This window comes from Leuresthes tenuis, unplaced genomic scaffold (genome assembly GCF_036924035.1).
Source record: "Leuresthes tenuis unplaced genomic scaffold, fLeuTen1.0.hap1 SCAF_23, whole genome shotgun sequence".
In the NCBI taxonomy this organism is placed as follows: domain Eukaryota; kingdom Metazoa; phylum Chordata; class Actinopteri; order Atheriniformes; family Atherinopsidae; genus Leuresthes; species Leuresthes tenuis.
In genome coordinates this window covers 17,593,911-17,620,111 of record NW_027325377.1, presented here as the reverse complement: position 1 = coordinate 17,620,111, position 26,201 = coordinate 17,593,911, and the positions used below count along the sequence as shown (strand labels likewise).

General features: G+C 38.0%; 1 protein-coding gene across 4 annotated transcripts; it reads right to left on the bottom strand.

The window, feature by feature from the left end:
* Nucleotides 1-641: 641 nt before the first annotated feature.
* mybpc1 (myosin binding protein C1) lies at nt 642-25,532 on the bottom strand. 4 transcript variants are annotated; one of them, XM_072377065.1, is made up of 32 exons: nt 25,466-25,532; nt 24,389-24,604; nt 23,368-23,415; nt 21,047-21,088; nt 20,544-20,585; nt 19,834-19,944; nt 18,376-18,524; nt 18,153-18,270; nt 18,018-18,069; nt 17,295-17,351; nt 13,719-13,885; nt 13,466-13,598; nt 11,555-11,563; nt 11,217-11,341; nt 11,006-11,111; nt 10,508-10,674; nt 10,252-10,417; nt 10,076-10,182; nt 9,846-9,982; nt 9,459-9,618; nt 9,258-9,362; nt 8,985-9,173; nt 8,277-8,411; nt 7,656-7,823; nt 7,428-7,516; nt 7,151-7,346; nt 6,913-7,052; nt 6,651-6,810; nt 6,094-6,230; nt 5,046-5,232; nt 3,846-3,884; nt 1,404-1,494 (listed from the first exon to the last, which is right to left on the bottom strand). In XM_072377065.1, exons 2-31 carry the CDS (start codon nt 24,561-24,563, stop codon nt 3,865-3,867), a joined length of 3,597 nt encoding a protein of 1,198 aa, XP_072233166.1. In that variant the 5' UTR covers nt 24,564-24,604; nt 25,466-25,532; the 3' UTR covers nt 1,404-1,494; nt 3,846-3,864. The 4 variants fall into 4 exon arrangements, with proteins under 4 accessions (XP_072233163.1, XP_072233165.1, XP_072233164.1 ...); XM_072377062.1 differs by lacking the exon at nt 3,846-3,884 and having other exon boundaries at nt 642-1,494; XM_072377064.1 differs by lacking the exons at nt 3,846-3,884; nt 17,295-17,351 and having other exon boundaries at nt 642-1,494.
* Nucleotides 25,533-26,201: the final 669 nt, after the last annotated feature.

Genomic DNA, 26,201 nt, shown 5'->3' with positions numbered 1-26,201 from the left:
TTTTGGCTGACCACAGAACAATGTTGCAAGTGTTTGTTAAGAGCTGTGTGAACCACTTCCTGGAACTGCAGCCTTCTTCTCACATCAAGTTGGACTTTGCTGTTGTCTGGTTCCTCCTTGACGAGGAGATAGCATTCCCCCACCTGTGCCTGCTGGGCTTCTTACACTTCTCTTACTCTATTGTTAACAAGGGATAGGGGCACCTTGTCATGACACCACCTACATCGACCTTGGGTAAAAATGTTTTGCACTGTGTCAATGTGTGTGCCAATGTGAACCTTTTACTACAGAGCTTACAGTTTAGACCTCTTAGTCCCCATGTGTGTACATGTGCCGGTGAAAGAAGGATGTAATACAAAGGGCGCAAAAGATGGAGATGCAGTAGATCTGTTCTGCGGTTCCTACTGCCTCAAAACAAAATAGAAAATACATTCATTATAATGATGAATATAACACCCAACGGGGCTGCACATTCTAATCATTCACTTCTTCACATACATTTTTGAATGTAATTTGTTTTTAGGTACCGTAATATCTCAAAAGCCACGATGTACACTCCAACTGTGTAGAAAATTAGGTAAAGAAATTTTGTCCAAGAATTACTCTGACTTGAACGCAAGCTCATAACAGGAACAAAGACAAATTTTCAAATTTAAGGTTTATTTTAATCCATATGTCATCATTACAGATGCAAAGGCATGCACATATGATCGAACCTCAACCAAACCTAGTCCAATTTCAACCCAAAAATCATAATGTGTCATGCAGAATATGAACTGTGTGTAAACCTATACATTTTCTCGCCTATTAGACAGAAACCATTTGCACAGAAAAAAGTTAAATGCTGATTTAAATCAGGAGGATCAACATATTTCTTTTTCCAACATTACTTAAGTCTTGTCATTTTTTCTTGCCATACAGAAATACATTGACACTATACTACCAGTAAGGCTTAGTTAACACATTACCATTCCTTTCTTTCAGACCCCAGAGAAAAATGATCACCTTAATCACTCACTGCCAACAAAAATCCACATGTAAATACTGTAGGGGTGAATCACTGTTTGTGCTATATGTGCTTTGCATTAGTTTTTTTTCTTTTTACACACAAAATGTCTTTATCAAAGTTTGAACCAAAACACTGCTGACATGCATCTGAGCTGAGTCTTTTAAACATAACAAGGTGACAGAGAGAATGAGCTGGTTTTCTTCAAGCACCAAATCTGCACACAGCATGCCACACCACAGACCAGTACACCCTCCCTCAAACCCCCTCCTGTCCCACCACTCCTCCATCCGCTATCAGCCGGCTGACATCAGAAGGTAAGAGAAGAGGTCCGACTAATGGCGGCTGATGTCTGCAACGCCCAATTGTCTTATTGCACTGTTTTCGGTCTTACTTCTCTTGCTCAACAGTCTTTGTCTCGTTCATGTACTTCTCAATCAGGTGTAGGGGCACTCCGCGTTTCATGAGCTCACAGAAAGTGAAGCCTCCTATGTGACAAAAAGAAAAAGTTATGATGCAGCTGGAGATGGCAGAAGCATGTGTGGAGAGAAGAGAGCAGACGGAGGAAGGTGAAGAAGAAGTAGAATAGAGTATTAAAAAAAATCGAAGAGGAGAAACTGTAATAACTCTGTTGTTGAGATGAGAGGAAGGGAAGGCGAGGGAAGAACAATTGGTCAGAATAGCTTATCTGCACAATGCACACTCAATTCATAAATCTGTTTTTCCCAGTTCCATATAAAAGACCGATTGTCTTGGTATGGTGTTTTTGCAGATAGTTTACAACAAGTTTAAAATAGCTGAAGTAGACTTGTAATGCTGGAATCGGACACAACAATTCTTTCAGTTAAATTCTTCCAACAGGGTGAGAGTTACAGTGCGATTTTTTTTTTTTTAACAGATGCAATGTTTTCCATGCTCATTAATGTAGTTTATGATATCAGCATGCTGACATGAGAAGCACTAAACACACAGTAGAGATGTAGATGTAGGAAAACAAATAGAAAAATAGGGTGAAATGTGGCACTAAACAAAAAAATGTCAGCTAACAATCTGTTTCACATGGATATATTCCCTGTGCACCAGGAATGTTTGCACTGAATTTCGTAGCTACATCTGAAGGACGCATTATCTATGGACTGTAACTGTTACGTAGTTGTCTGGTAATCCATGTCCAGCAAAAAATAATGCTATATGTGGCACTTGATGGAGGAATGGAGATCACCTTAGTTACATGGATTCACCATCTGGGTACCAGGTAGTTCTACACTCAACCTCATAGCAATCCATCAAAATTAGTTGAGCTAATTTAGTCTATACCAAAACAGTCTCACTGACCTACAGTACCATCCACAGAGTTACACCTTTGACATGGTTTAGAAAAAAAATTAAAGCATACTTGACAATACACACAAATTAAGCTTAACAAATACAGCAAGACAATGTATTTGTTTAAAAATCCCAATCCAAAAAACCTTGGGACGCTGTGTAAAATGAAATATCAGAATGCAACGATTTGCAGAGCTGAAAAACCTAATTTTATTCATAAAAGAACAAAAAGAGAGTCATTTTACTATTTCATGAAAAGCATTAGCTTATCTCGAATTTGATGGCAGACACATTACAAGGTTTGGGAGAGGAGAAAAAAGAAGCTGCTTCAAAGAACTTTAAAGAGAATGCTTCTGGAGCTTCATGAGCTGTTGCACCTGGCTGATTGGCAGGAAGCGTGGCCAGAACAAGAGAGCTTTTTGTCAGGGGTTGTAGAAAAATCCACTTGCTGGACTGGAACTCCAGACTTTTTACCAATTGAAAACATTTGGCACATCATGAATCACAAATAGAAGACCCTGGCCTGTTGAGCAGCTTTATCAGACATGACTGAGACAACATTCCTCTCCCAAAGGTCCAGCAACTGGTCTCCTCAGTTACCAGATGTTTACGGATTGTTCTTAAAAGAAGAGGGGGTGCTACACAGTGTTAAACGGGGCCCCGTCCCATCCTTTTGTTGCTGCCATCAAATTCCAGATAAGCTCATATTTTTCAAGTAATAGTAAACTCTCACTGTTCTAAAATGAATACAACATTGGTTTATGAATTTTGCATATCATTGTGTTCTGTTTTTATATTTGACATTTATACAGTATCCCAACCTTTATTGAACTGGGATTGTAATATTTTCCAGTGTCAACAGCATGAATAACTGACAATTCAGAGCAGTATGGAACTGGGACACAGTTTATAGCAAATACACATTTGATTCCACAACCAGGCACAATGCAAGTCCACAATCTGAACAAAATCCAGATGTCTTTAAACATCGTCAGTCAACTACAACAAGTGAGAGCCTACAAGAAAAATTATGTTGTCTCTTTTCATGTGTTCACCACATATCAAACAGATCCAAACAGAACTTTAATTTAGCATGCTGTCTTTACATGTATCATGATGTTCAGCAGCAGCTGGTGTATTCATTGCATTCTATAGCCCTACTTCCACTGATGATTTTCTGGATTTCTCAGCAAAGGTTAAAAAAGTTGAAAAACATTTAACTTACCTTGTCTCTGTCACAAGTTTCGTGAGAGATCGTCTTTGATTTCATATTTCACATCAGTAGTCACTTAAAACGTTCAGTGCTGAGTTATTTAAATCGGGCAGCTAAGGGATTCCCCCTGACAAAATCTGTCATGCAAACACCACAGGTTCTTTATCTGAGCTCTGCTTTTATGGAGATGATAAGCTGCTACAGTCCCACTAATTAATTAAAGCGAGGTTACACAGACTGGCTGAAAGATGCATAATGAATGACATAAGCTTCATATGCCAAAACCATATGAAAGCTTACCTTATATGAGAACATACATTCACAATTCCTGAGTTTGGACTGGGGGAGAGAGAAGAGAAGAGGGGTTAACAAAATGTTTACATGGAGTTATATGTTTGCACCAGGGAATAGAGTTGAGTTATTACTGATCTCTTTATATGAGGAGTTAACCGTGTAGCATATAGGAGACACTGGAATCTGTGGAGAATAGTTTAAGATGGAGACATTAAGTAATAAAACACAAGAATATTACAAGTCTGTGTGCTGAGGTTTTGTGCTGTGATGATGAACAGGATGGCTGGATGGGCTGGATTGGATAGAGATGTGTGAGAACACAATGGATAAACACCTGCAAGTTGTGACGAAAAAGTGTGACTAGGTATTATGTACAGATAACACACATGAACAGACTGGTATTATTATTACTATCATGTAGTTATTTGTATCTTTAAAAAATAATTTTTTTTTTATCAGCAACCAGTTGCACCAGATGCTCATAAATTCAAACTTAGTTACTGACTGAGTTTAGATTTACATATAACAATATTCAAGCTTTTTGGTTGCAGCAAACAACCCACAACATTAAGGGTTTGAATCTGTCCCATAAAGGCGATTTATACATATCTAGATCCATAGCGTACAATACGATTCAGGGAATAAACATTTTGAAGGAAATTACTTGGCTCTGTGCAATTGGATGCCAGTCTCATACAAATATTTAATTAGTCTAGATATATATATTTTTTTGTTCTAAATAAGAACAAATTATTTCTATAAATGTAGCATTGCTTAACTGCATTCAAATAGACATATTTGACAATTTTTTCAAAGATTCTGTAAAGAAAATGCATTTTTTGAAAGCCACCCTCGTACTATAAGATCGCAAATCTTTAGCAATATATTTAGGAATATCTGGTGCAGCCCTGTGTAAATACTTACATGTCCACCTCCTGTAAGGTCCCTTTGGTAGACTGAAACACAGTTCAAACACTACACTGTCTCAGAGTTGGTTTCCCAAAAGTTACCTTGTTTTTTTACACTCATGAAAGCGATATGATAGAGATTATAAAAAGTTAAAATTTTCTGTTTTCAGTGTAAGAAGGCTAATCTCAGAAGGAAATGCTTTATTTTTTATCATTAACACAAAACTACAAAGTAAAATTTGGGAAATCAGGCTCATATACTCAGAGGTATCAAGGTCACCTCCAAGTCCACACTGACCTTTGACCTCTAGCTTGCAATCCACTTGAGCCTCCCCCAAGTCATTGATGGCCTTACAGGTGTACATGCCACCGTCATAAGGACTAGGCTTCCTGATCTCCAGAGTACAGACTCCTTGGTTGCTAAACATACGATAGCGTGGGTCGTCGAAGATAATCATCTTATTCTTCATCCAGATCACTTTGGGCTGTTGGCAGACAAAGATCATGATGTAACACGTGGGTGAGTTAAAAACATCTGGACTAACGCCTTGTATTGATTTCAGAATGATTCTGCTTTATTGGAACTTTTATTCTATCCCTGATTTCTGTCAGTTATGATAATTCGGTTAATCAGTTCAGTCAGGTCTGGATGAGGAAACAATGTTACATTTTGTTGACTGGAACAATTCTTTTAAATACTAAAAACTCAAACTCAAAATCTAAGACTGCAGAGATTGCCTATTTTCATAGCACAAAAAACATTGCGAAATGCAATACACTGTCTACACAATATTATAGTTATTTCACATTCCGACTCATACTTTGTGCTAAGGGTGTCACATTATACTGTTATTGACAATAATTGTGGCATTAAAAGAATAGAATATTTATTTTAGTGATCATACACATATAATATGTGGTTTGATCATGGTTTATGATAGTTTAAATGCAACAATGAGCTTTAATGAAAACTTTTTGTTGTTGCATATATGTGATTTTTTCATATCTGGATTGAAACAGAGATATTGAAGTCAATTTAACATCCAAACTTCAGTAAAATATAAAAAAAAGAAGAAAGAAGGCAGGTGATCACAGTCAGGTTGTAAACAAGCCGAAAAGTTCAGCCAGAGCATGTAAACTACCTTATATGGAGGTAAAATCAAAAGTGAATGCATCAGGCTGCCACTGCACAGGAACTTGCCAAAAACTGAACCTGAATACTAACAGTACATTGTCTGGTAATAAAACGGTATGGTCATCGGTGTGATACTATTGCTTTTTGCACACTGTTAGGAGAATCAGCGCTGAAATACAACATAGATCTGATCTGTTGTTCTACCACCTACCTTTGGATTTGCACGGACGCTACAGTTTAGAGTAGCATTGTACCCAGCAACGGCAAAAGTGTTGATAAGCGGCTGTGTGAACTTTGGTGGCTCCTTGAAGTCATGGTCGTTGTACTCCGGCGTTTTCATCTGCAAGCCTGTGGGGGTAATGGTAAAGGAATGGGGTTGTGCATGATACGGTCGCTGAGCGGTATCATGTGGGAAAATCCCTTTGTGATGAGGGAAAGACAATGTGTTTTTTCATTCATCATCTCTTGAGACTGATACACCTCTGTTTTAAGGGCCTGTCAGTCATACCCTGAACCCTGTGCGAAGGGTGGAAAAGATCACTGACAGTACCTTTTCAGCTGTGAAAAATATAGTCGGCAAATGGAACAACTTCATTGACTTTTGTTTTGTCCTCTAAAAAACTAAAAATATATTTGTTAACTGAACCATACTGATCCTTATTTATATATTATTAATTCATTTTAGAATTGATTTCATTGCCATAGTGTTAGTTTTTAGAGCTATGTTTAATACTAATGGAATTCCATACGTCATACACACAGTTGTACCTTCTTTCACGATGAGAGCGCTGTTTTTGGTTTGGGTGGCAAGTTCACTCAGACCACACATGTTCTCAGAGAAAATTCTGAAGAAGTACTCGTTCCCAACCACCAATTCTGTGATAGTGACACAGGTGCGATGGTAGTGCTCAATGCATGTAAACCACTCCTGAAAAAGCAGAGTAAAACAAGCCATTTGATAATCGCATAGACATGCTTAAATTTGAGCCTTTCTCAACTGTGGTTTCAGTTTTGTATAAATGAGTTCTACCATTGTCTTTTTGTCTGCTTTTTGAATGGTGTAGCCTGTTATCGGGGCATTCCCATTGTCTTTCGGGGGAGTCCAGACCAGAGCTACATTTTCTCCCCATACGTCTTCAATAATCACACTCTTTGGAGGTCCAGGGAGATCTAAATATAAAAAGAAAACTGCAAGTAAATATCTAAGCTAAAATGAAAGTGGGCTCAGTTTTATTGTAAGAACTGTCAGACCTGATGAGTTCACTCACCTACAATTTGTATGTCAATAATAGCTGTGTCCACGTGGTTTTCAACCTGCACTGTCATCTCATACTTCCCAGAGTGGCTGCGCTCCGCTTTGCGGATGAAGATGATGCTATCACAGTCTGTATTACGGATGTTAACATGGGAAGGCTCAATTGGCTGTCCTTCCTTCAGCCAGGTGACCTTTGGTCGGGGTTTACCCTGGTTGTAGAGAAGAGTAAAGCAACATTAGTGCAGCATTTTACTTAGAGACTTATACATGAATGGAGGTGGGAGGCTTACCAGGAAAGGCACCACAAGGTTTACTGCTTCTCCAACTTTGCGAGTGTATGTCTGTTTCAGGTGTCGTGGAACACGGATCTTGGGTGGTTCTGTGGAGGTGTGTAAGAGTTGGACAAAATTTGATTTCACGTCTCCATAAAAGTAACATCTATGTTTAATCGATATCTTAGTTTCCATTTCTAAGCTAAGCTGCTGTTGAACATACATTACATATTTCTTAGAGCTCACCAACAACTTCTTTGACCAGAATGGCGTGCTGCAGAGTCCGTGGAGCGCTGGCTCCGGCTGCATTGATGGCTTTCACTCGAACTAAAATTTTACACCCGGGGCTCAGTCCAGTGATGGTGTATTTGGTTTTATCGGTCAGTTCCTTGTTGGATATTACCCAGTCATTACCTGTGGTGGGATAATAAGTCCATTTAAAAAAACAAACAATCTATATCTGCACCAAGTTCTGCTCTGTGGGTTCGAAATAAACATCTACAGACAGCTTGGCCTTCAAAAGGCTCTGCAATAACAAGGATCTTATAGTTTTTAACATGTCACAATGGATCTATTAAAGTTTTAGTTGGGAAGACTGTATTCGCAGCTTTGAGGCATGTTTCATGTTATATATGTCTGGTGAATTTGTCATGGCCTCAGACTTGGAGGTGCTAATGCTCATCCTGACTGCTTCACACTATTTTTATGAAATAAATCCTAGAGATTGTTATCTAATTAGCTGAATTTATATAGTGGAGGCTACGATGTTCTCGATGAAAGCGTGTAAATTATGTTGTGACCAGTGATGGGTGACCAGAGTATGTGTTGCTTTCTGTAGGGTTCTTTGCAAAGTGGAGTTTGACTCACTTCCTTCAACGCAGTACTCCACTAAGTATCCATCCAGCCCGGCAGCTCCAATGGTTTCGGGTGGACGCCACTTGACTGTCACTGTGTTGTCAGTGACATCATCCACAACCAACATAGTGGGCTCACTGGTCACAGCTGAGAAGAGATGAAGGTTTTAGAGATCAGAAGAGTCACATCTATTCCTCATTTGTCTTCCAACAATGGATATAAACAAGATAAGAAAACATCTATTCTGGTTAGTTATGAGCATGTGAGCAAGGCGCCTTGCTCCCTGACCGGTATCAGTCTCCCTGTCAGATCTCATTAGTCCCTGCTCATGCCATCTATTCTTGTGTTCTGAATCATATTTGACTCCTATTGAAGCCTCTCATAGACGTGATCTGCTAAACCTCTAATCCGCAGATGATTTGGCAGCCATTATAAAGACATGTTTAATATCCTTTAAAGCTCTTGCATGTCCTGTAGAGGTCACAGTCAGAATGCTTGGGATGGTGGGTATCAGGGGGCAACAGCTGCGTTGGTGGGTTACCAAGGGCAGATGGCACATGGGCCTTCACACGACCACTCTTTGAAAATTTGCCCATTATTATGAAACTGATGATCTGAAGCCTTATGTAAGAGTGTATTTTTCTCTCCTGGACAGATAATAGGCACTTATCACTTTAATTTTAGTGTTTATGCTGCCTAGGAGACACTGAGGCCACTCACCGAGGGGAGTAAAGGCTTTAGATGGTTCACTGGGTTTGGACACACCAATAGCATTGACTGCAAAGACTCGCACTTCATATGGCACCCCTTCAATCATCTTCTTGGGTTCAAATAATGTTTCTTTGATCAGGTCAAAGTTCAGCCTCATCCATCTGGAGCTCTGTTTCTTTTTTCTCTCAACGAAGTAGCCTACAGAGAGTGGTCAGAAAACTTGCCTTTTTAACACCAAGACATTATTTTAAGCTCTGATATTAGACATTATGTAATCTTTACCTAATATTGGTGAGGCTCCATCATATTTCGGTGGTTCCCATGTCATGGAGCACCAGTCACCACCCACAACTGGGACCAAAGGTGCTTCAGGAGGGTCAGGAATATCTGCAGGCAACACGCGCTCAAATGAACCATTCAAGAAAAAAATACAGCAAATGCTTCTGTGAATTATTGTTTTTTATTTCACATTTGCTCTCTTACCGACAACTTTGATTCTGATGCTGGCTGTGTCCTCACCAGCCTCATTCTGCAAAACTATCTTATAGTTGCCTGTGTCTTCTCGCTCTGTGACCTCAATTGTGAGGCTTGTCTGGTCGCCATACGTTTCAGCTCGGACACGGTGGCCTGAATCAAGAATCACCTGAAATAATAAGACAGTTACAGTTACAAGGTGGGCCTGTGACTATGTCATGATTATATTCTAAGGTTTGGGGATATTACATATTTTGATTTTATCAATTACCTTCTTCTAATCAAGAGGCTGAAAAAAGGTGCTCTCGGTTTTTTTCTTTTCATGGAAAAGCATGATCCCAAACTTATCATCTAGGAGACCAATTAAAAAAAAAAAAAAAAAAAAAAAAAGCTTACCCTCTCCCCCTTCATCCACACCACTCTGGGTGCTGGCTCTCCACTGATGGGGACCTCTAAGCGTAGTTTGTTTCCTGCCACCACTGTGACTGTGTTGTCTGGGAAGTTCAAGCTTTCCAGGTGTACTCTTGGAGGGTCTGTAGAAAATTGAGTTGGATTTTTTCATTACAGAAAGGATTTGGAAAGAATTAAATGCTCCTATTGAGCGAAGCATGCTGTAGTGTGTGTACCAATGATGTGGACTTTGGCAGAAAGGCTCTGTGAATACCCCTCAGGTACAAAAGTGTAATCTCCTGCATCATGAAGAGAGCTGGTCTCTATTTCAAGTCGGTGAACTCTGAAAAATCAAAAAGATGTTAGTGTCAGAAAAGTTTTATCCTAAAAGAGTACCACATAGGAGTCTTACCTATTCTTGTGTATAATGTTGATACGATCACTGGGCTGGATTAGCTGCCCATTCCTGTACCAACGTCCTGGGACGTTTCCTGGATAGATTTCACAGTTTAACTTGATGGGTTGTCCCAGCACCACCGTCATATCCTGCAGGTCCTGATGCACCTTCAGGGGTTTCACTACATAGAAGTACAGTGGTAGAACAGAATTGAGTAAATGTCTTTGAAAAAGCATGCAAACCATTGCAAAAACAGAAAGATACTACATACAGTCAACTTGAACATGAGCCTCAGATGTGCCACCACTGGCCATGACGGAATATGTCCCAGTGTCATCTCTAGAGGCATCGTCGATCACCAGATAGTGTTTGGTCCCCTCACACTTAACTCTGTATCTCGAACGCACTCCTGTTGGAACCTCAACACCATTCTTCATCCTGTAATAGCATTTTGAATAGTCACATAGAGATCCAAGCGTATATAAGCAATATGATATGCTTATATAGTAAGCTAAATACTTAGATAGTATTTACCATGGATTTTTTTAAAGTAGCTTATAATTGTTATTTTAAAGAGAGATAAAGGAACCAATTATTGATTGGTTTTCTTAGAAAACTGTTTCACTTTTCTAAAATGTTAATTTTCATTACAAAAACATCAGCTGAGCTGTTGAGAAGTAGTGGATTTTACCTTTTCAGGCCCATACCAATCATTACATTACTGATAATGTTATATATAGCATCTTTTAAAGCATCATATGGGTCTCACCATTTGACTTTAGCGCCTTCCTCTGACACCTCACACTCCAACTCAATCCTCTCATTCACTGTCGTCTTTACAGGCTCAATACCCTTAACGATCTTAATCGGTAACTCTGTAAAAGAAGAGGCAAAGATGAAACTGAAAATGGGTTGATCTGGATAGTCTAGTATAATTTTACAGATGACTTTATGAAAAAGTGAAAGATTCATGAAGATACCTTTGACAAACAGCTCTGTAGCGCATTTCTCCTCCCCTGCAACTACCGAATAGGCTGCGTCATCATTACCGTTGCAGTTGTTGATGACCATAATCCTTTGTGTGCCCTTATGCTCAAAAATATACCTAAATATGAAGTTCATTAATTATATCACTGGTCACCTAAATAAATACAGGCAACTTTTTTTTTTTAATAAAATGAACAGAAATGTGTACAAAATGTCATTATTATTCATTTAGCATGCTTCAAATGTTCTTCAGAAACCCATAAGTGAGACTACACACAGCAGGATCAGGCTGACATGAAGAAGGGAGCATCAAGTATACTAATTAACTTACTTCCTTTGACTTAAAGTCAGCAGTAGAGCCAGAATGGGGCCGGAACACAGGAAGTAATTATGGCAGACAGGAAGGAGTACCACGATACAACACACATACAGAGAGGTAGACAAAGACAGAGAGACATCATGCCTGGAGGGGTAAAGTATGTGGTTGGCAACAGTGTTACAACAAAGAGGAGGATAAAAAGGGAGAGTTTTATAGAAAAGTCTCCAGAACAATGGCAAAGAAGATCAGAACCAGAAAACAGCAATATCCTCCCAGATGGCTTTAACTTCAGATGGCTTTGAACAGCATATTCAACTATTGCATGTATGACTAACACAGTTCGATGTAGTTTACAGCTCTTCAAGTCTGAAATCCTAAAATCTATTGTCTCTGTTGTGGGATGCTATAAATCAACCTGAATCATTGTCTTAAAATTTAAAGTTGATATTAACCCTGAAAATGCTGCACAGCTCATCCATTCTTCATTTTCCTTTAAAAACAACAACCCGTTGACAGGATTTACCATTTATAATTTATAATCATGTTTTTATTTTACGGTGGGTAAGTTGATGCTTTCATTCAAACTGATTTACAAGTCATGAGTATGAAGTAATTATTTCTGTGAATGAGTTTGTGACAAGTTTTCACTTCAGAAGGGTTTGAACATTATTTTAGATTAAAGCCAGACGTCTTATTTCTAATTAAACTTGTGTGTTTGGAAGGTTCTATATCTGACTCATGCACCTGTAGCTTTTTAGGAAATGTAAACTCCATTTGAAGGCATCTCTATGATGACACCTAAGTTTTGGAAAAAACCTTTTTGGTTGTATTTTTCATTTTCTTCTTTTTTGTTTTCAATTCGCTCTGTCTTTACTTTTAAATTAGCTTGCTATGTGGTTGGGTTTAGGCATCAAAACTACTTGTCCGGCTTTAGGACAAGGTAGCAATTTAGTTTATAATATGCAGCCTCATGACACTCAAGCACCTTTAATGAATACACAGTCTCACACTATTTCACTGACGCTTAAGACTTCCCTTTGTGTTGATTTGTGCCTTCAGGCTCTCCTGACAAATGGAAGCATGTGACGTTGTTGGAGTAAGAATGGAATGGTTAGATTTATATGACACAAATAGTAATCATAATAGCACGTCATGCTTATTATCCTATTTTAGCATCTAGCTAATAATGTTATGTTCATCCCACATATATGTACATTTGTTCCCGGTGCATTATTTTTTCCTCTGCTTTACTAATATTCACAATAATCATTGTCCTAAAAATAATTGCAAAAATAAAGTTTAAATTCATGCTTTGTTTAAAAAAAAAACACTTCCCCCCGAAAAAAACAATGCTCTGAGTCTTAAAACTGTCCCAAAGCCAGACTTGGTTAAAGGCCTGTGAAGGAGGTACCACCTTTTTCCTGCTTGGAATAGGACATATGATTGTTAATGGCAATTAAAGACATCATACAATGCATTTACACCCAAATGTATACTTGGGTCCTTTTACTGCACATGTCCATGCAAATTCATTGTAATCATAAACAATCCACATTACAGTTGAGAGAAATTTCATTGTTCACTGAACTTCAGCTGGCAATGGTTCACAGTGCAGCAGACTGACTGGGATGAACATGAGGAGGAGAGCCTCGAAATTATGAGGGTGATGCAAAGTGTGTGAAATACTGTCTTACACTGATAAATTCAATTTATTTCTGCTGGGAAATTTGGTACCTGTGAAATCGTTAATGTGTGAACTCTTGTGCTTTAAATAGGTGAAACGAAGATTAAAAGAATATACACTGCCAAAAATGAAAGGCATTTTATGTAATTAGATAGAAAATGCCTTTTGTGCATTTTTATGTGCAATGTTGGACCCAAGAGGACAAAGAACTGAAGAATGAGAATAATGTTGTTACATACTTGGGGGTGGGCCTGATTTCCTGTCCATTCTTGTACCACTTCAGCTCAACTGTGGGGTCGGCCAGCTCAACCACCAAGCGGATCTTTCCGCCTTTATCCACCTGATATGCTGAATCCAGCTTCTTTGCAAAAGCTTAAAGTCCCAATAGTAGTTAGTAAAGGTCTGTATTGGGTAAAGCTTGACTTGTGATGAAACATACGTAAAATATTCACCAAACAATATTTGCCAATGTGCAAATGTTGATTGATCTACCTTCGCTTTTCTTCTCCTCTTTAGGTATCTTTTTCATCCTCTTCAGCAGACCCCTCAGATCTGTGATGCCGTATGTAAAAGCAATTTTCTCGTATTGGTCTGGCCGGGCCTTCTTCAGGATCTCCCACACATCCACTTCTGGAGCATCATCCTGCTGTTTATGCTCCCTAATGGTGCCGGATACAAGGTAATGTTGTGAGAATGAGTCATATGCTGGTGCTTGCAACGTGCTCTGAGGAACAACTCATTAATCTATGGAATTAGAGGTTTTACAACCACTTCAATTTACAATTACTGTTTATTTTAAAACGTTCCTCCCGTGCCTTTCTAGTTTCAGTGGTTCCTCAGGACATGTCACACAAAGAGATGGGCAGAGTGAGCTGTTTTTGAGTATTATCTCTCAAGTTGCATGTTAATGGTAACATGGTAGCATCACTATTAATGCAAAAAAGCAGAAGTTTTAAAAGCAGTAAAGGAAGGTTTAATGATGCTAACAAATACATACTAGCAACATGTTTAAAAGAAGTGGGAATAAAGAGCCTGTCTCCAAATGCAACACATCTCCTCTTACTCACATCTTTCCAAATAAAAAAAATTACATATTACACCCAATGTTTTTTGGTGATCTGGACTACAGACAGGCCCGTTTAGTTTTGCATGTATTACTAAACTAATGCATTAAAAAAAGAAGAAGAAGAGTCTGGAAAGACTTGTACTATCTCGCTGAAATAAGCAAGACTTCCGTTGAAAAAGACTTAATCAGTGGGATGAGGGGATGAGGAGCTACTGAGCTGAGATTTTCAAAGCTTTTAAATGTTTTTAGAAATGGGGTTGTATTATATTAGAGATACTCGTTTACTGCCAAAATATATTTTCAGAAGTTTAAAAAGAATTTTTCAAAAATTAAACATAAGAATATGAAAATATTAAATCTAGTTAAGAGTGAAGCCTAATTTTCCTTTAAGAATGGACAGCCACAGTAAAATCATTGTTAGGACCCAATAAGTGATATCATAATGAGAAGCTTTAAGGGTAACTTTGCAATGCTAAAATATACACAATTACTTTTTGCTCTTCAAATCTAATGCATTTTTACAGTGTTACCTATATCAAACTCTGCTCTGGTTATCATCTATTGTTCTGAAATTAGTTTTCGAGAGGATCTTCTTGTTACTGGGGCCGCCCAGAGTACCGTGTTTCTAGTATGCATAGAGGACTGAAGAGGAAGTATTAAAGAGAAGTGAAATTGGAATGCTGGTTTGTGTTCTTCTAAAAGTGAAACATAAAGGTTTTTATCAGGGTTAAAGCAGCACGCGATAGCAGTCACAAAGCAAGAAAATTTCTTTTGAGAGGAATGCTGGTTCATTCAACACACTGTAACTTTAAACTTTTTCATTTATTAACATGCGGATATGCAGTATGCAAGGTTTTAGAGAGAACCTGCAACAAAGCTTTTAAGAGGATTTTTAACATTGTAACATCACTCTCATGAACTGGCCCATCCCTTTGTTAGTTGTCGGTTTCAGTAATCACTTCAGAAATACTTTGACACTGTTAAATGATGAAAGTGTCTATACATTAGCGGATGTTACCTTTGTAAGATGCTGGTTAATAAACATGTTGCCATGTTGTGTATAAATGGTTTAGAATAAAGAACAGTCAGTCAGCTCTTTCGAAGACATTTTCCCAAATGCCTGAAAGGTTCGAGATAATTAGCATGAATTATCATTCCGTTTTATGCTTGTGTTTCTCATCTGTTTATTTTCAGTCCTATATGAAGAAGGCTGAAATAAACATGGCGATGTTTGCCTTATATTTCTAAATTGAAATAAATGACAATGTAGTGATAACACTATTCTACAGCATCATTTCTCTGTGGCCCGCTACCACATCAGTAATGATCCAAAATGGTGCTTTTTGCTTCATATGGTAAAGGCGCTGTTTGAATTCACAGCTCGATGACAAACAGTCACCTCGAAATGTAAATGATGCAAGGCCCATTTCCATCATTACTGATGCTGAATTAGCAGTTAGAAATGCCGCCTTTAAATAAAGTGTTACCGTACTACAGGAGGCCAACACTCTTGCTCGTCCAATTCCTAGAGCTACATGTCATGCTGGGGACTCTACAGGGTTACGGTACTCACCTGCAGTAAGGTCTAATCGTTTTAATACCTATGGTTTTCTCTCTACTAACCTTTGATTTCTGAATATGTAGGGGAGAAGAAGAGACAAATCCAAAATAAATGTGGAATTTCTCTAGTGAACAGTGTCACTGACTTGGTGTGGTTGTGCTCACAATTAATTCCTGCACTGTATCCCAAATATGCATCTTGGGGTTTGCTTTAAGCCACCACAATAGCTTGCTATATAACAGAGGTTTTCAAACTGTTAGGCATCTCCCAGGAGAGTAAATAATTGACTTTAAGCTCACTTGTGCCTAATGGCTGCAGTTTCTATCAAAATTCTTACTCTTTAAACAAAAAGGGTAATTTTCCTATCTATGTCTTCATCTTGCTTAAAGGTATGTAAGATAAGTAGATTTTAAACGGTTAATGCTTTAAATTACTAAACTTATCAGAAGTTATGACTGAAAATAAGACCATTTAGACTTATGTCGAATGGTGGTTGCCTGAAGCTATTTTAGACTGTTTCTCTGCTTTATTAAAATCTAGATTTTAATACTACAGTCCATCTGACAAAATCATCATTCAAGCAACTTTAAGACAATATTTTTGCATTGAATTCAGCTATACCCACATGTGCGATGATCTCCCACAGAGAACAGTTAGAAGTGGAATAATGCCTTAACATACTTCAGTCAATGGCTTGATTTTACTCCTGTGGATGTATACAGAGACAAAGACGTTGGTCCAATTAAATGGCCTCATGCACCACAGTTGTGCATGTAACTGTACTGTCTGTTTGCAATGTCAGCACTCACAGTCACTGGCACCAGACTAAGATTACTTAGTTTATAGAGATCATCGTAGAAATTTATTGTTGAATATTTTCTTGCTTTTGAAATTATTTTAGTGCCCTCTGAGCCAGTTTTAGAAAAGAAAAATATGTATGATAAAAGCTGCTTCAGTATCACATAGCTATTTGTTAGAAACTATTTTTACAAGTTATATTATTGTTGATTATTTAGGTTCAACTTTGAATTGCCTCTAACAAGCCCTGTTTTCCTACAGATCTGTGAACTTTAAACATCACGGTTCAACAGGAGAGATGTATAAGTGACTTGAAGGTTTTGGCTAGCTTCCACTAGCTTCCAAATGTCTGTGGAATATTAGCAGGACAAAGCGGCCTGACAAATTTGGAAGAACATAAAACATAACTTTTGATTTAACATGGGTGAATTTATTATGACAGGCGCCCTCAGTACGTGACTTTGAAAACCTCTGTTATACTATTATTACTGATCTCTTGAAGTGTACTTCACACTTATACCGTAGGCCACAACAGTTTTTCAAAGGATGTGAAAAACAAAGAGAAAAAGAGGCACCTCCATAAAAGGGGCTTAAAAAAACTAAAAAAAACAAAATCCACTTGGGGTTGAATTGTGATTCTCACCTATGTTTAAGGAGACCACTAAAGTCAAGTTCCCCTGCATCTTCTTGTCCTTCACTGCTGTTGTTAACAAGGAGAGATTAATGAAGATTTAATCAGAGTTGCAAAAGTTACAGGCACTAGAAAACAATGTCAGAAGAGCAACACAAAGCAAAGGCTCTGATGTCAATCGAGACATTAGCTTCAGGCTAACACGATTTGTGCTTACACAGAAACCTTTTTAGTCTTTTTCTGGATAAAAGCTCGAAACAAGGCGGTTTGTGTAACACACATCAAGAGCTGTCCCAGGATATATTGCCACAATGTTTCTGCAATGTTCAAGAAACATTAATAAACAGCAACATTGTGATAATGCAATGGAACTGGGATGCTTTGCATTGCTTTACATTGTTTGGATGGAGATTTAAAGTGTAAGTGTTGGACTTTAATTACACATTGAATCAAGTGGTTGATTTGTAGTTACCTTGAGGAAAGGTAAATGACATTATTACAACCATCTTGTCAGACATATATAGATCATTCAGTAATAATACTTGAAGGAGAAATGTTCATTGCTGCACCACAGGGAAAGGTATTTTTCTTTTCTTCTTGCTTTGAGGTATTTAGGAAAGTAGATATTGAACTAAAAATCTCTTTCTCTGAAATGAATACCTTGAAAAAAGAAAATACTGTTGAATACTGAATTTGTAATGGTTGCAGTTGTCTCATTGTTGTTCAGTTTATTACCTTCTTTTGAAAGCTGATCGAATATCAAGACTATGTGAGCCCGTTTCAGCTTCTGTAAAACATTAACAATTATATGTTTAATATTACTGCAAATGCTGTGCTTCTATGGTCATTTACTATGTTTCTGTGACAAACCTTTAATTTCCAAGTCAAAGGAACAGCTGTCAAACTTGTCCTTGTAGTTCACCTCACACCTGTAATTTCCAGCATAGTTATCTTTGGCCTTGATGATGTGCATCTCAAAAGTGTGGACCTGTGAAGAGGGTGTTACATCAGAATTTGTGAAAGAGCATGATTGTTATGAACGGTTTTCACTTTATAGATTCCTAATGGCAGTGCTGTTTGTAGAGGTTCGTACCTTGGTAAGTCGGTCAAAGCTTTCTTTAAGTTGAAGGTGCTTTCCTGTCTTGCTGGCCAGATCCATCCATTTCCCTTTAAACCACTTGATAGTGGGTTTGCGGAGAAGATCTTTCGCTTCAACCTTGGCAACAAAGGTGATGTCGCCACCTTTCGACACAAAAATTGAAATATGATCACAGAGAAAATCTAGCGACCCTTGCAGACAGAATACGACATGTGCTGCTCTTGCCACTGTGTTCGGTACACAGCGGGAGCTGGGAGCTACCAGTTTCTATGTAATACATATGTTGTCATAAAGGAAATAGCATCCATTTCATGCTGTTTGTAAGAGGTGTCAAAGCTCCATCAACTAAATGTGCATGTAGGATGACTGATTGATCTGGTCTATGTCAGTTCAGTTCTGTTTTTTCTGCAATACCTTTTGTACTGTCTACATTCAGGAAGTTATTTTAGAGAACAACATTTTCTGAAATTGTAGCATTCAGCATTGTTACGCTGAATAAACTTGTCAATTCTATGAATATTCATGTATTATTAAATATGATGATCATGTATAATTCGGTACATTCATTGTCATCTCCAAGACATTTTTACCATTTCATGAAATATATTGTGTAGCACCCCCTCCTATGTAAACATGTGGGAACAGAGGTGATCGGTTACCAGTTGGACCTTTGGGAGAGGAATGCTGTCTCATTTTTGTCTGATATAGGATTCTATGGGATTTAACATTAATTTGCTGACCTTCAGTGTTGATGGTGTCTTTCAAGATGTGCAAGTTGCCAGTTCAATCAGCACTGATGCACCTCCATACCATCAGAGATGCAGGCTTTTAAACTTAGCGCTGATAGCAAGCCAGATGGTCCTTCTCCTCATTAATCCAGAGGACCCAGTGGCCAAAAATTATTTTTAAATACCAATTCGTCTGACCACAGAACAGTTTTCACTTTGCTTCAGTCTACTTTAAAAGAGCTTTGGCCCAGAGAAGGCAGCAGTGTCTCTGGATCATGTTCACAGATGGCCTCTTCTTTCCATGACAGAGCTTTAACATGCATTTTTTTTCTTACATCTTTATATATCATGTTACTGACCTGTTGTTCATTAACATAATTAGTGCAACATGTTCCTTCAGCTGTTTTTTCTTTTACTTTTTCAGCCTTTTGCTTCCTCATCTCAACTTTTTTGAAATGTTGCTGCTATCAAATTTAAGATGATGTCATATTTCTCGTGAAATAGTAAAATGTCTCACATTCAGCGTTTGATACATTTTCTATTGTGAAAAAAGTATTGGTTTGTGATATTTGCAGATAATTTCATTTTGTTTTTATTTACATTTAATCCCAACTTTTTTGGAATTTGAGTTTTACTTTGTTTCTTCAATACTCATACAACTTATACAGCGGTGCATTTCTTTTACCTGCCCTCTTTAACTCTTCTGCCATGTTTGGTCACTCACCCACAGGGACAGTTCCACTCTGGGGTTTCTCAATCAGCAGGGTGGAAAGTGGCGGGTTGTCAATTACTTTGTCCACATCCTCAGGAGCCTGACCCTCTCCTAGAGACCACACTGGTCAGTGAAGAGAAACAAGTGTAAAACAGAGCTCTCCTTTGCCACTTTTTAAGAATAATACAGTGAGGAGTTCGACACCCACCTTTCGCATCACATCTGAAAGACCCGAGTTACAAAGACAGAAAGAACAACTAAAACAACTGTGCACTTTTCTGCACTCTCAACAGTCACACAGCAGCAGAATCTCAGCTTTTTGCAACATGGAAAGCATGAAACAGACAATGGTAACATAGACACGTGAACATAGATTAGGAATACTAACAAATATTTCATTTGGGGATCCTCGACTCTTCTTTGGAATTCTTGGAGTCTGAGTGCTGGTGAATTGCACCGCTGGTATGTTGGATTTAGATCATGTAGGCTGACTTACCATTTTATGCAACTTCTCTACTGACAAACTTTAGAATCAAATGTTCCTTTGTATTATTAATCCCTTAATTCTTATGTAAATTAAAAAGATTTTTATGACAGCTCCATTTCATCATACATTTTGGGTGAGTTGGGGCAATGACATTTCAAGAATTTTTATTTTTTTTATCTAGTCCATCATAGTATTTGAGCAAAGTATACCTCTTTTGCCTTTACTATTTTGTTACCTGAGTCTTTTCTCCCCGTGGCTGGCACAGGGGCGCTATCATCTAAACAAAGAGAGAAATTTACAGCATATTGTAAGAAATAATACTGTAAAGTCCACTGAAGTAAGCACACACACAAACAAGCAGTTACAGACATACAAGCAGGGATGTGAAGTCTATCCATTGTGTTTGCTGAAAAATTTATATTTATTTTTTTAGAATTTCAAATATTTAGGATTTACCACTATAAATTTCCATTTATGTTTCGGGAAAAACCCACAAAAACTTGGTTGTGAACACCTACAAGTTTAAGTTAAAAGGGTTGTAAATTTTGTTAATTAATATGTTAGCAAGGAAATGTCCAACTTTTTGAAAAGCTAACTTCCAATCACACAAAATATCGGATTAAACATGTCTCAATCGTGTTTCCTACATTCAGACACTGGGTCATTCTGAATTAGACTAAGCCACCACTTTGGTCAGTGAAACTAAAATGATGCTAGGGTTTAATGGAGGGATCTTACTAGGCAGCTCAATTGAGAGTTTCTTGATTGAATTGGCGTCCTCTGTGGAAAAAAAGCACAATTATAATTTAAATTAATCAGAATAAAGTCAACGGTTATAGATAGTTAGATAAATACTGTTTGTGCAGCATTGAAAGGCTTCCAGAATTAGCTCTACTTTGTCATTTAGTAGATAATCCATCTAATGTTCACTTGGGCATCCAACCACATAATCTTAATGTTTTTAAGTAAAATTGAAATGTATATTTTAAAACCATTCAGAATAAAGTCAAATGTTCATGTTGTCGCAAGTTTACAACTACAGGGGCAATAAAACGCTGCACTGGAAAAGTAATCTGAAAAATCCACACAAAAGATAAATGTATGAAGTTCAAAACAAAAAGTATAAAGGTTAAGAGCATGAGTATATTTAGAAAAAGTGGATTAAAGGATGGGATCTCAAACACAAGTTAAAGTTGTTCGATGATGCAAATGAATAAAGATATTTTCTCTATGAAGTACCATCTGGGTACTTCATAGAGCTCTGGAATCTTGGACCCAAAGACATTAGCGTCAGCCTAATTCAACCAACAGATTTAGTGTCGGCTCCCCCCACAAATAGTATAATGAAACTGAATAAAATACAGCTTTTATAAACTCTTTAATATTTTATACGACTGAATAAATCATGGTATGAATAAATAAATAAATATCGACGTTACATAGATGTTCCTTTTCAAATAATTGTGTGTGCTCATAGAATTGTCCTATAATATTAGCAGTTTATTTACTGCCCACTTTAAAGGTTTTTAGATATATATTTTTAGCTCTTCTTTGGATGTTGGCTAGTCTTTGTTCAGTTTGCTATCAACATAATCTCACACTATATATTTAAATAATATTGAGATTTAGGCTCTGGGGAGGATTCATCACTCCAGAAGACCTGTTGCCACTGCTTTTCAGTCCAGTTCTTGTGTCATTCAGCATACCTCAACCTTCTCTCCCTGTTTCCCTTCCTTAAGAATGGTTTCTTGACATCCATCCTTCCATGGAGACCATTTCTGATGAGGCTTCATTGAACAGCTGATGGATCAACTGAAGGTTTTTCCTTAAGGACATAACTTTCAGATAGAGTTTATTTGCCACAGATTAGTGCCTTTTTCTTCTTCTTCTATTTACAACCACTTTTCTAGTTTCCTCAATTATTTTACGGAGGCATTGCACACCATGTTGAGCTATGCCAGATTTTATAGCTTATTGCTCTTTAGGAATTGTCTAGTTGATGTAGAAATAAGATTTTTGTTAGACAACTCAAGTGTGATGTAAATGTTTCAAAATGTTTATAAAAGAATTTCATGTTAGAGTGAGAAGTGAAATTTTGTCCCAGTGCCTACAAGTGGATGCTGAGGTGGTGGATGGGCTGAAAAAGCAGGCAGTATACAGTGTAGAGGGGCGACAGTGACAGTGACAGCAAGCATGAAGCAGAGAGATAGATAGCTTAAATAAACTTTGCAGCTTAAATAAACCGCACAGATTGGATAATACCATATAGGTTGTTTGTTCACACCTTCTAATAAAATCTGCAATGACATTCTCTAAGTCACCCACCCCTGGTGGCAGGTGGGATTTGTCTCATTTGACTCATATGAGCATTCCCACATCAGACCGATATATGACAACTGTTTTTTTAATTACCCTACATTCAGTCAATAACACGACAAAGCTTTACTAAAATGGTTTTGGAACTTTCAGGTTAGATTTAGACAACATAATTTTGTTAAATTAGAAGACAGTCATTCATAGGGCTAAAATACATTATTTTTACAATGTAACAGTCACCCTCATGGATGTCATTTTACTCTTCACAGTTGCTCTCATTGCTCTCATTGCTCTCATGACCACCAAGGTTGCATGGTCGTATCCGCTTGCAGGAACATGCATTGTGTCATTGTATTCCTAATTATTCACAGGTTTGATTAGACACAGATTACTATTATAATACATATCCACACTGCAACCTATATTTTTACTATATATGTATATAGAACATTCCAAAATTTTCAGTGCCTTTTTTGCTCCTTAACAGGGAAGGCACAAGCTACATGGGATGAGTTATGCATCTTTTTTTAAGCAATAAATAGCAATAAATTGAGCCCACTAATACCACCACCCCTACAGCCACATTGCTGGATTGGCTAAAGAAACTATTGTGAAAATGGTTTAGTTTTCAGGTGGTGTTAAGAGTTTGACTTAGGTTGAGTGCTTCATGGTTTGCATCCTCAGAAGGTAGGAGGAGGTGAAAGATGGGAAATGAGGAAATTAGGGTTGTTACAGGTACCAACCTGCTTGGGTTGTTGGGGATGGGGTAGTGATTGCAGCATAATCATCATCTGCAATAAAGGTGTAATTGACAGATACACCCACTTGTCAAAATATACCAAAGTCCATCACTGGCAGGCAAAGAAGACACAAAGATATCAGGCCATCAAGGCCATCAACCACATGCCAGACGAGATTTTGAATTAATAATGACATGCAACAAAAAAATAATAATTGGGCTTGGGTCACATAAAACATTTGAGAGAGGAAAAAGTGGAGGAACACGGCTTTGTGGAAGGCCAAGGCTTTTCTTCCCAGTGTCACAAGGCTCTCAGCAGCAAAAGAACAAGCAACTCTGGTACCAAAGAATTAAAAGAATATCAGGTGTTGAACTTGAGCCTCATCTTCTTTCTGAATTTGGACAGTTACTCTGAAATTCACTCATTACAGCTGAACTTACTATACATAGAAAATTGTGACTTTGTAAGATTTTATTAAAACTGTATTTACAGTATTTGTAATTCTTTCTCTTACTTTGTTGATATTTCTATAAATTATTTTTGTAGAATTGATAATCGAGTTTGATGACTCACCTTTCACACAAATTGTATCACCTTTAGTTCACCATCTCTGAACTTAATCACTCTTTATATAATTAGACATCAGAAAACCCGGAATGCAAGCGCAAATATATATATATTTTCTATTTCATTGACTTCTGCATGCTATTAAAAGTGAGAGTTGGACGGAGAGATGGTTCAAATGCATATCTCCGTCAGTCAGTCAGTGATTGAAGTCTGTAGCATTCTTAGCAGGGAGATAAGAGTTATGGCTCTCAACTGCAAGTAAATGGCGCTCTGGATAAAGCAGGATAAAAAGGGTCTTCTGTTGCCATGCTGCTGAGCAACTCTAGTGTGCATTTGAAATTATGAGCTCTACTTTCAGGGCCTATTTCAGGAGTTGAGCTGAAGAGCTAGAGGGGTAAAACATGCACTCTCACTGAGGGAGACATGGGAATGTTTCATACTGATGAAGCATACTTACCAGGTGGTGGGGGAGAGCAAGTGCCCTCTTCCTTTAGAGCAGAGTTAGCAGGCACTGCTTGCTCTTTCACCCCAACCCCACAAGGCTCTGGTTGGTTTGAACCAATGTCGACGGGGTTCAGCTCCTGAGCCACACCAGCCTGTAATGGCTCAGGCTCTGTGGGCTCTGGTTTCATCCCATCAGTCTCTACAGGCTCTTTCCCCTCTGCTCCTGCCTCTGTATAGCAGACAAAGCGCCAGGCTGGAGCAGCAAGCATTTAGCACAAACACTGGCAGCCTTACAAGACAATGCTTGCTCAAGTGAGGTCGGTATAAATAGCTAAGCACCAGATAGACACAATCATAAATGGTGACATTTGAGTTTGGCAAGTAAATTCAAGAGTTTGCATCCTTGCCAGGAGGTCTCTAAATCTGAAATACAGCAATATTTATAATGAATGCTAACACTTGGCATCAGTGGTGTTAATTTTAGCAAGTTAGCATGATAATTTGAATTTTCTTTATTTTAACCATGTAACTGTAAAACTATTATAGCAGCTATCATAAACATCTTGATTGTGTCTTGCGTTGAGCTCAAATACACCAATAAAGCATTTATCTGGTCTCTGCATATCTATACAGTAGAGTGATTAATAAGACAGGGATTTACTAACTCAGGTGTATGATTTTATTTCAGCAAAATTTTGACAGCCATGAGAGTCAGTAAAACCCAACTTCCTTAATCCCTCTAGGTACCTCCAGTGTGATGACTCAATATGTCATACAATATCACTGGTGCAAAAACAGCCACAGCATGAGTTAGCAATAGCACCATATCCCAGGGCAAGTGCACATACTGTAAAGGAGTAAAGGCATGCCGTTATGTGCATGATAGGTGAAGTGGCTACTCTCACTGAATCTCACCTAATTAGGTTTTTGTGTGAACATACGGTGCAAGAAAAATTCATTTTCAGGCCTCTCAGAGTGAATTAAAAAAAAAAAGTGATGTCACACAACAAACAAACACGTGACGTGAGTCGGATGTGCAAAGGTGCAATACATTCTGGGGCAAGTGAAGGGGAGCATCAGGGGTACCCACCTGGGGGTGGAGAAACCTCCAGGGAAATCTCAGGCAGAGTTGGGGCACCGTTACTGTCTGGGGCAACACTTTCTGAACATGTAACAAATATAGTGGTGGATGGAACAGCTGCTTTTATTAAGCACACAGCTTCGGCATGTGCAAGGCCTCTCACTCACTCAGACGACAAACAAACAGACATAATGACACAAGTCTAAATCCACCGACCTACCTTCAAGTAGGCATATACACTTTTCCACAAGACTTTTTTTCTTTTCCAATTCTTACAGCTCCAGACACGTACATGACATACAGGAATACAATCTTTTAGGATGACATTTCTTCTTTAAAATGTGCTGTCAATGTCAATATCTTACACTTGCAAAATCCACATTAATAAACACACAAGCTATAAGTTTTGTAAGGCCCCTGTTCTACATTCAATGTATACCTCAGTAAAAGTGTTATGTTCTAACCTTTTGAGATAGTACATGGTATTGGCAGTTATTTTTGGTGTTGACTTTGCCAACATATGGGGAGTGTGATGAAGATGTTGAGAAGCTGTCAGGCTTTAATTAATTTATCTCGTATACATATATTGCCTTTGTGGACAAACTGCTTAAATTAGCCGTGTGTATTCAGAATTTACCTGGTTGTGGAGAGCTGGAGGATCTGCAAATCTGCAGCTTATTTATGGTTACTTGTTGGAATCACACAGATTCTGAGCCTAAGCCTTTGTAGCCTTGTTTTTTATGTA

Coding starts and splice junctions, on each gene's coding strand:
- mybpc1 (XM_072377062.1), bottom strand. CDS start 24,563: ATGAAACCAGAGCCCACAGAGCCTGAGCCATTACAGGCTGGTGTGGCT. Junction 18,525..19,833: donor GAGTGGAACTGTCCCTGTGG/GTGAGTGACCAA, acceptor TTGTGTCGAAAG/GTGGCGACATCACCTTTGTT. Junction 7,517..7,655: donor TCTGGTCAAAGAAGTTGTTG/GTGAGCTCTAAG, acceptor ACACCTCCACAG/AACCACCCAAGATCCGTGTT.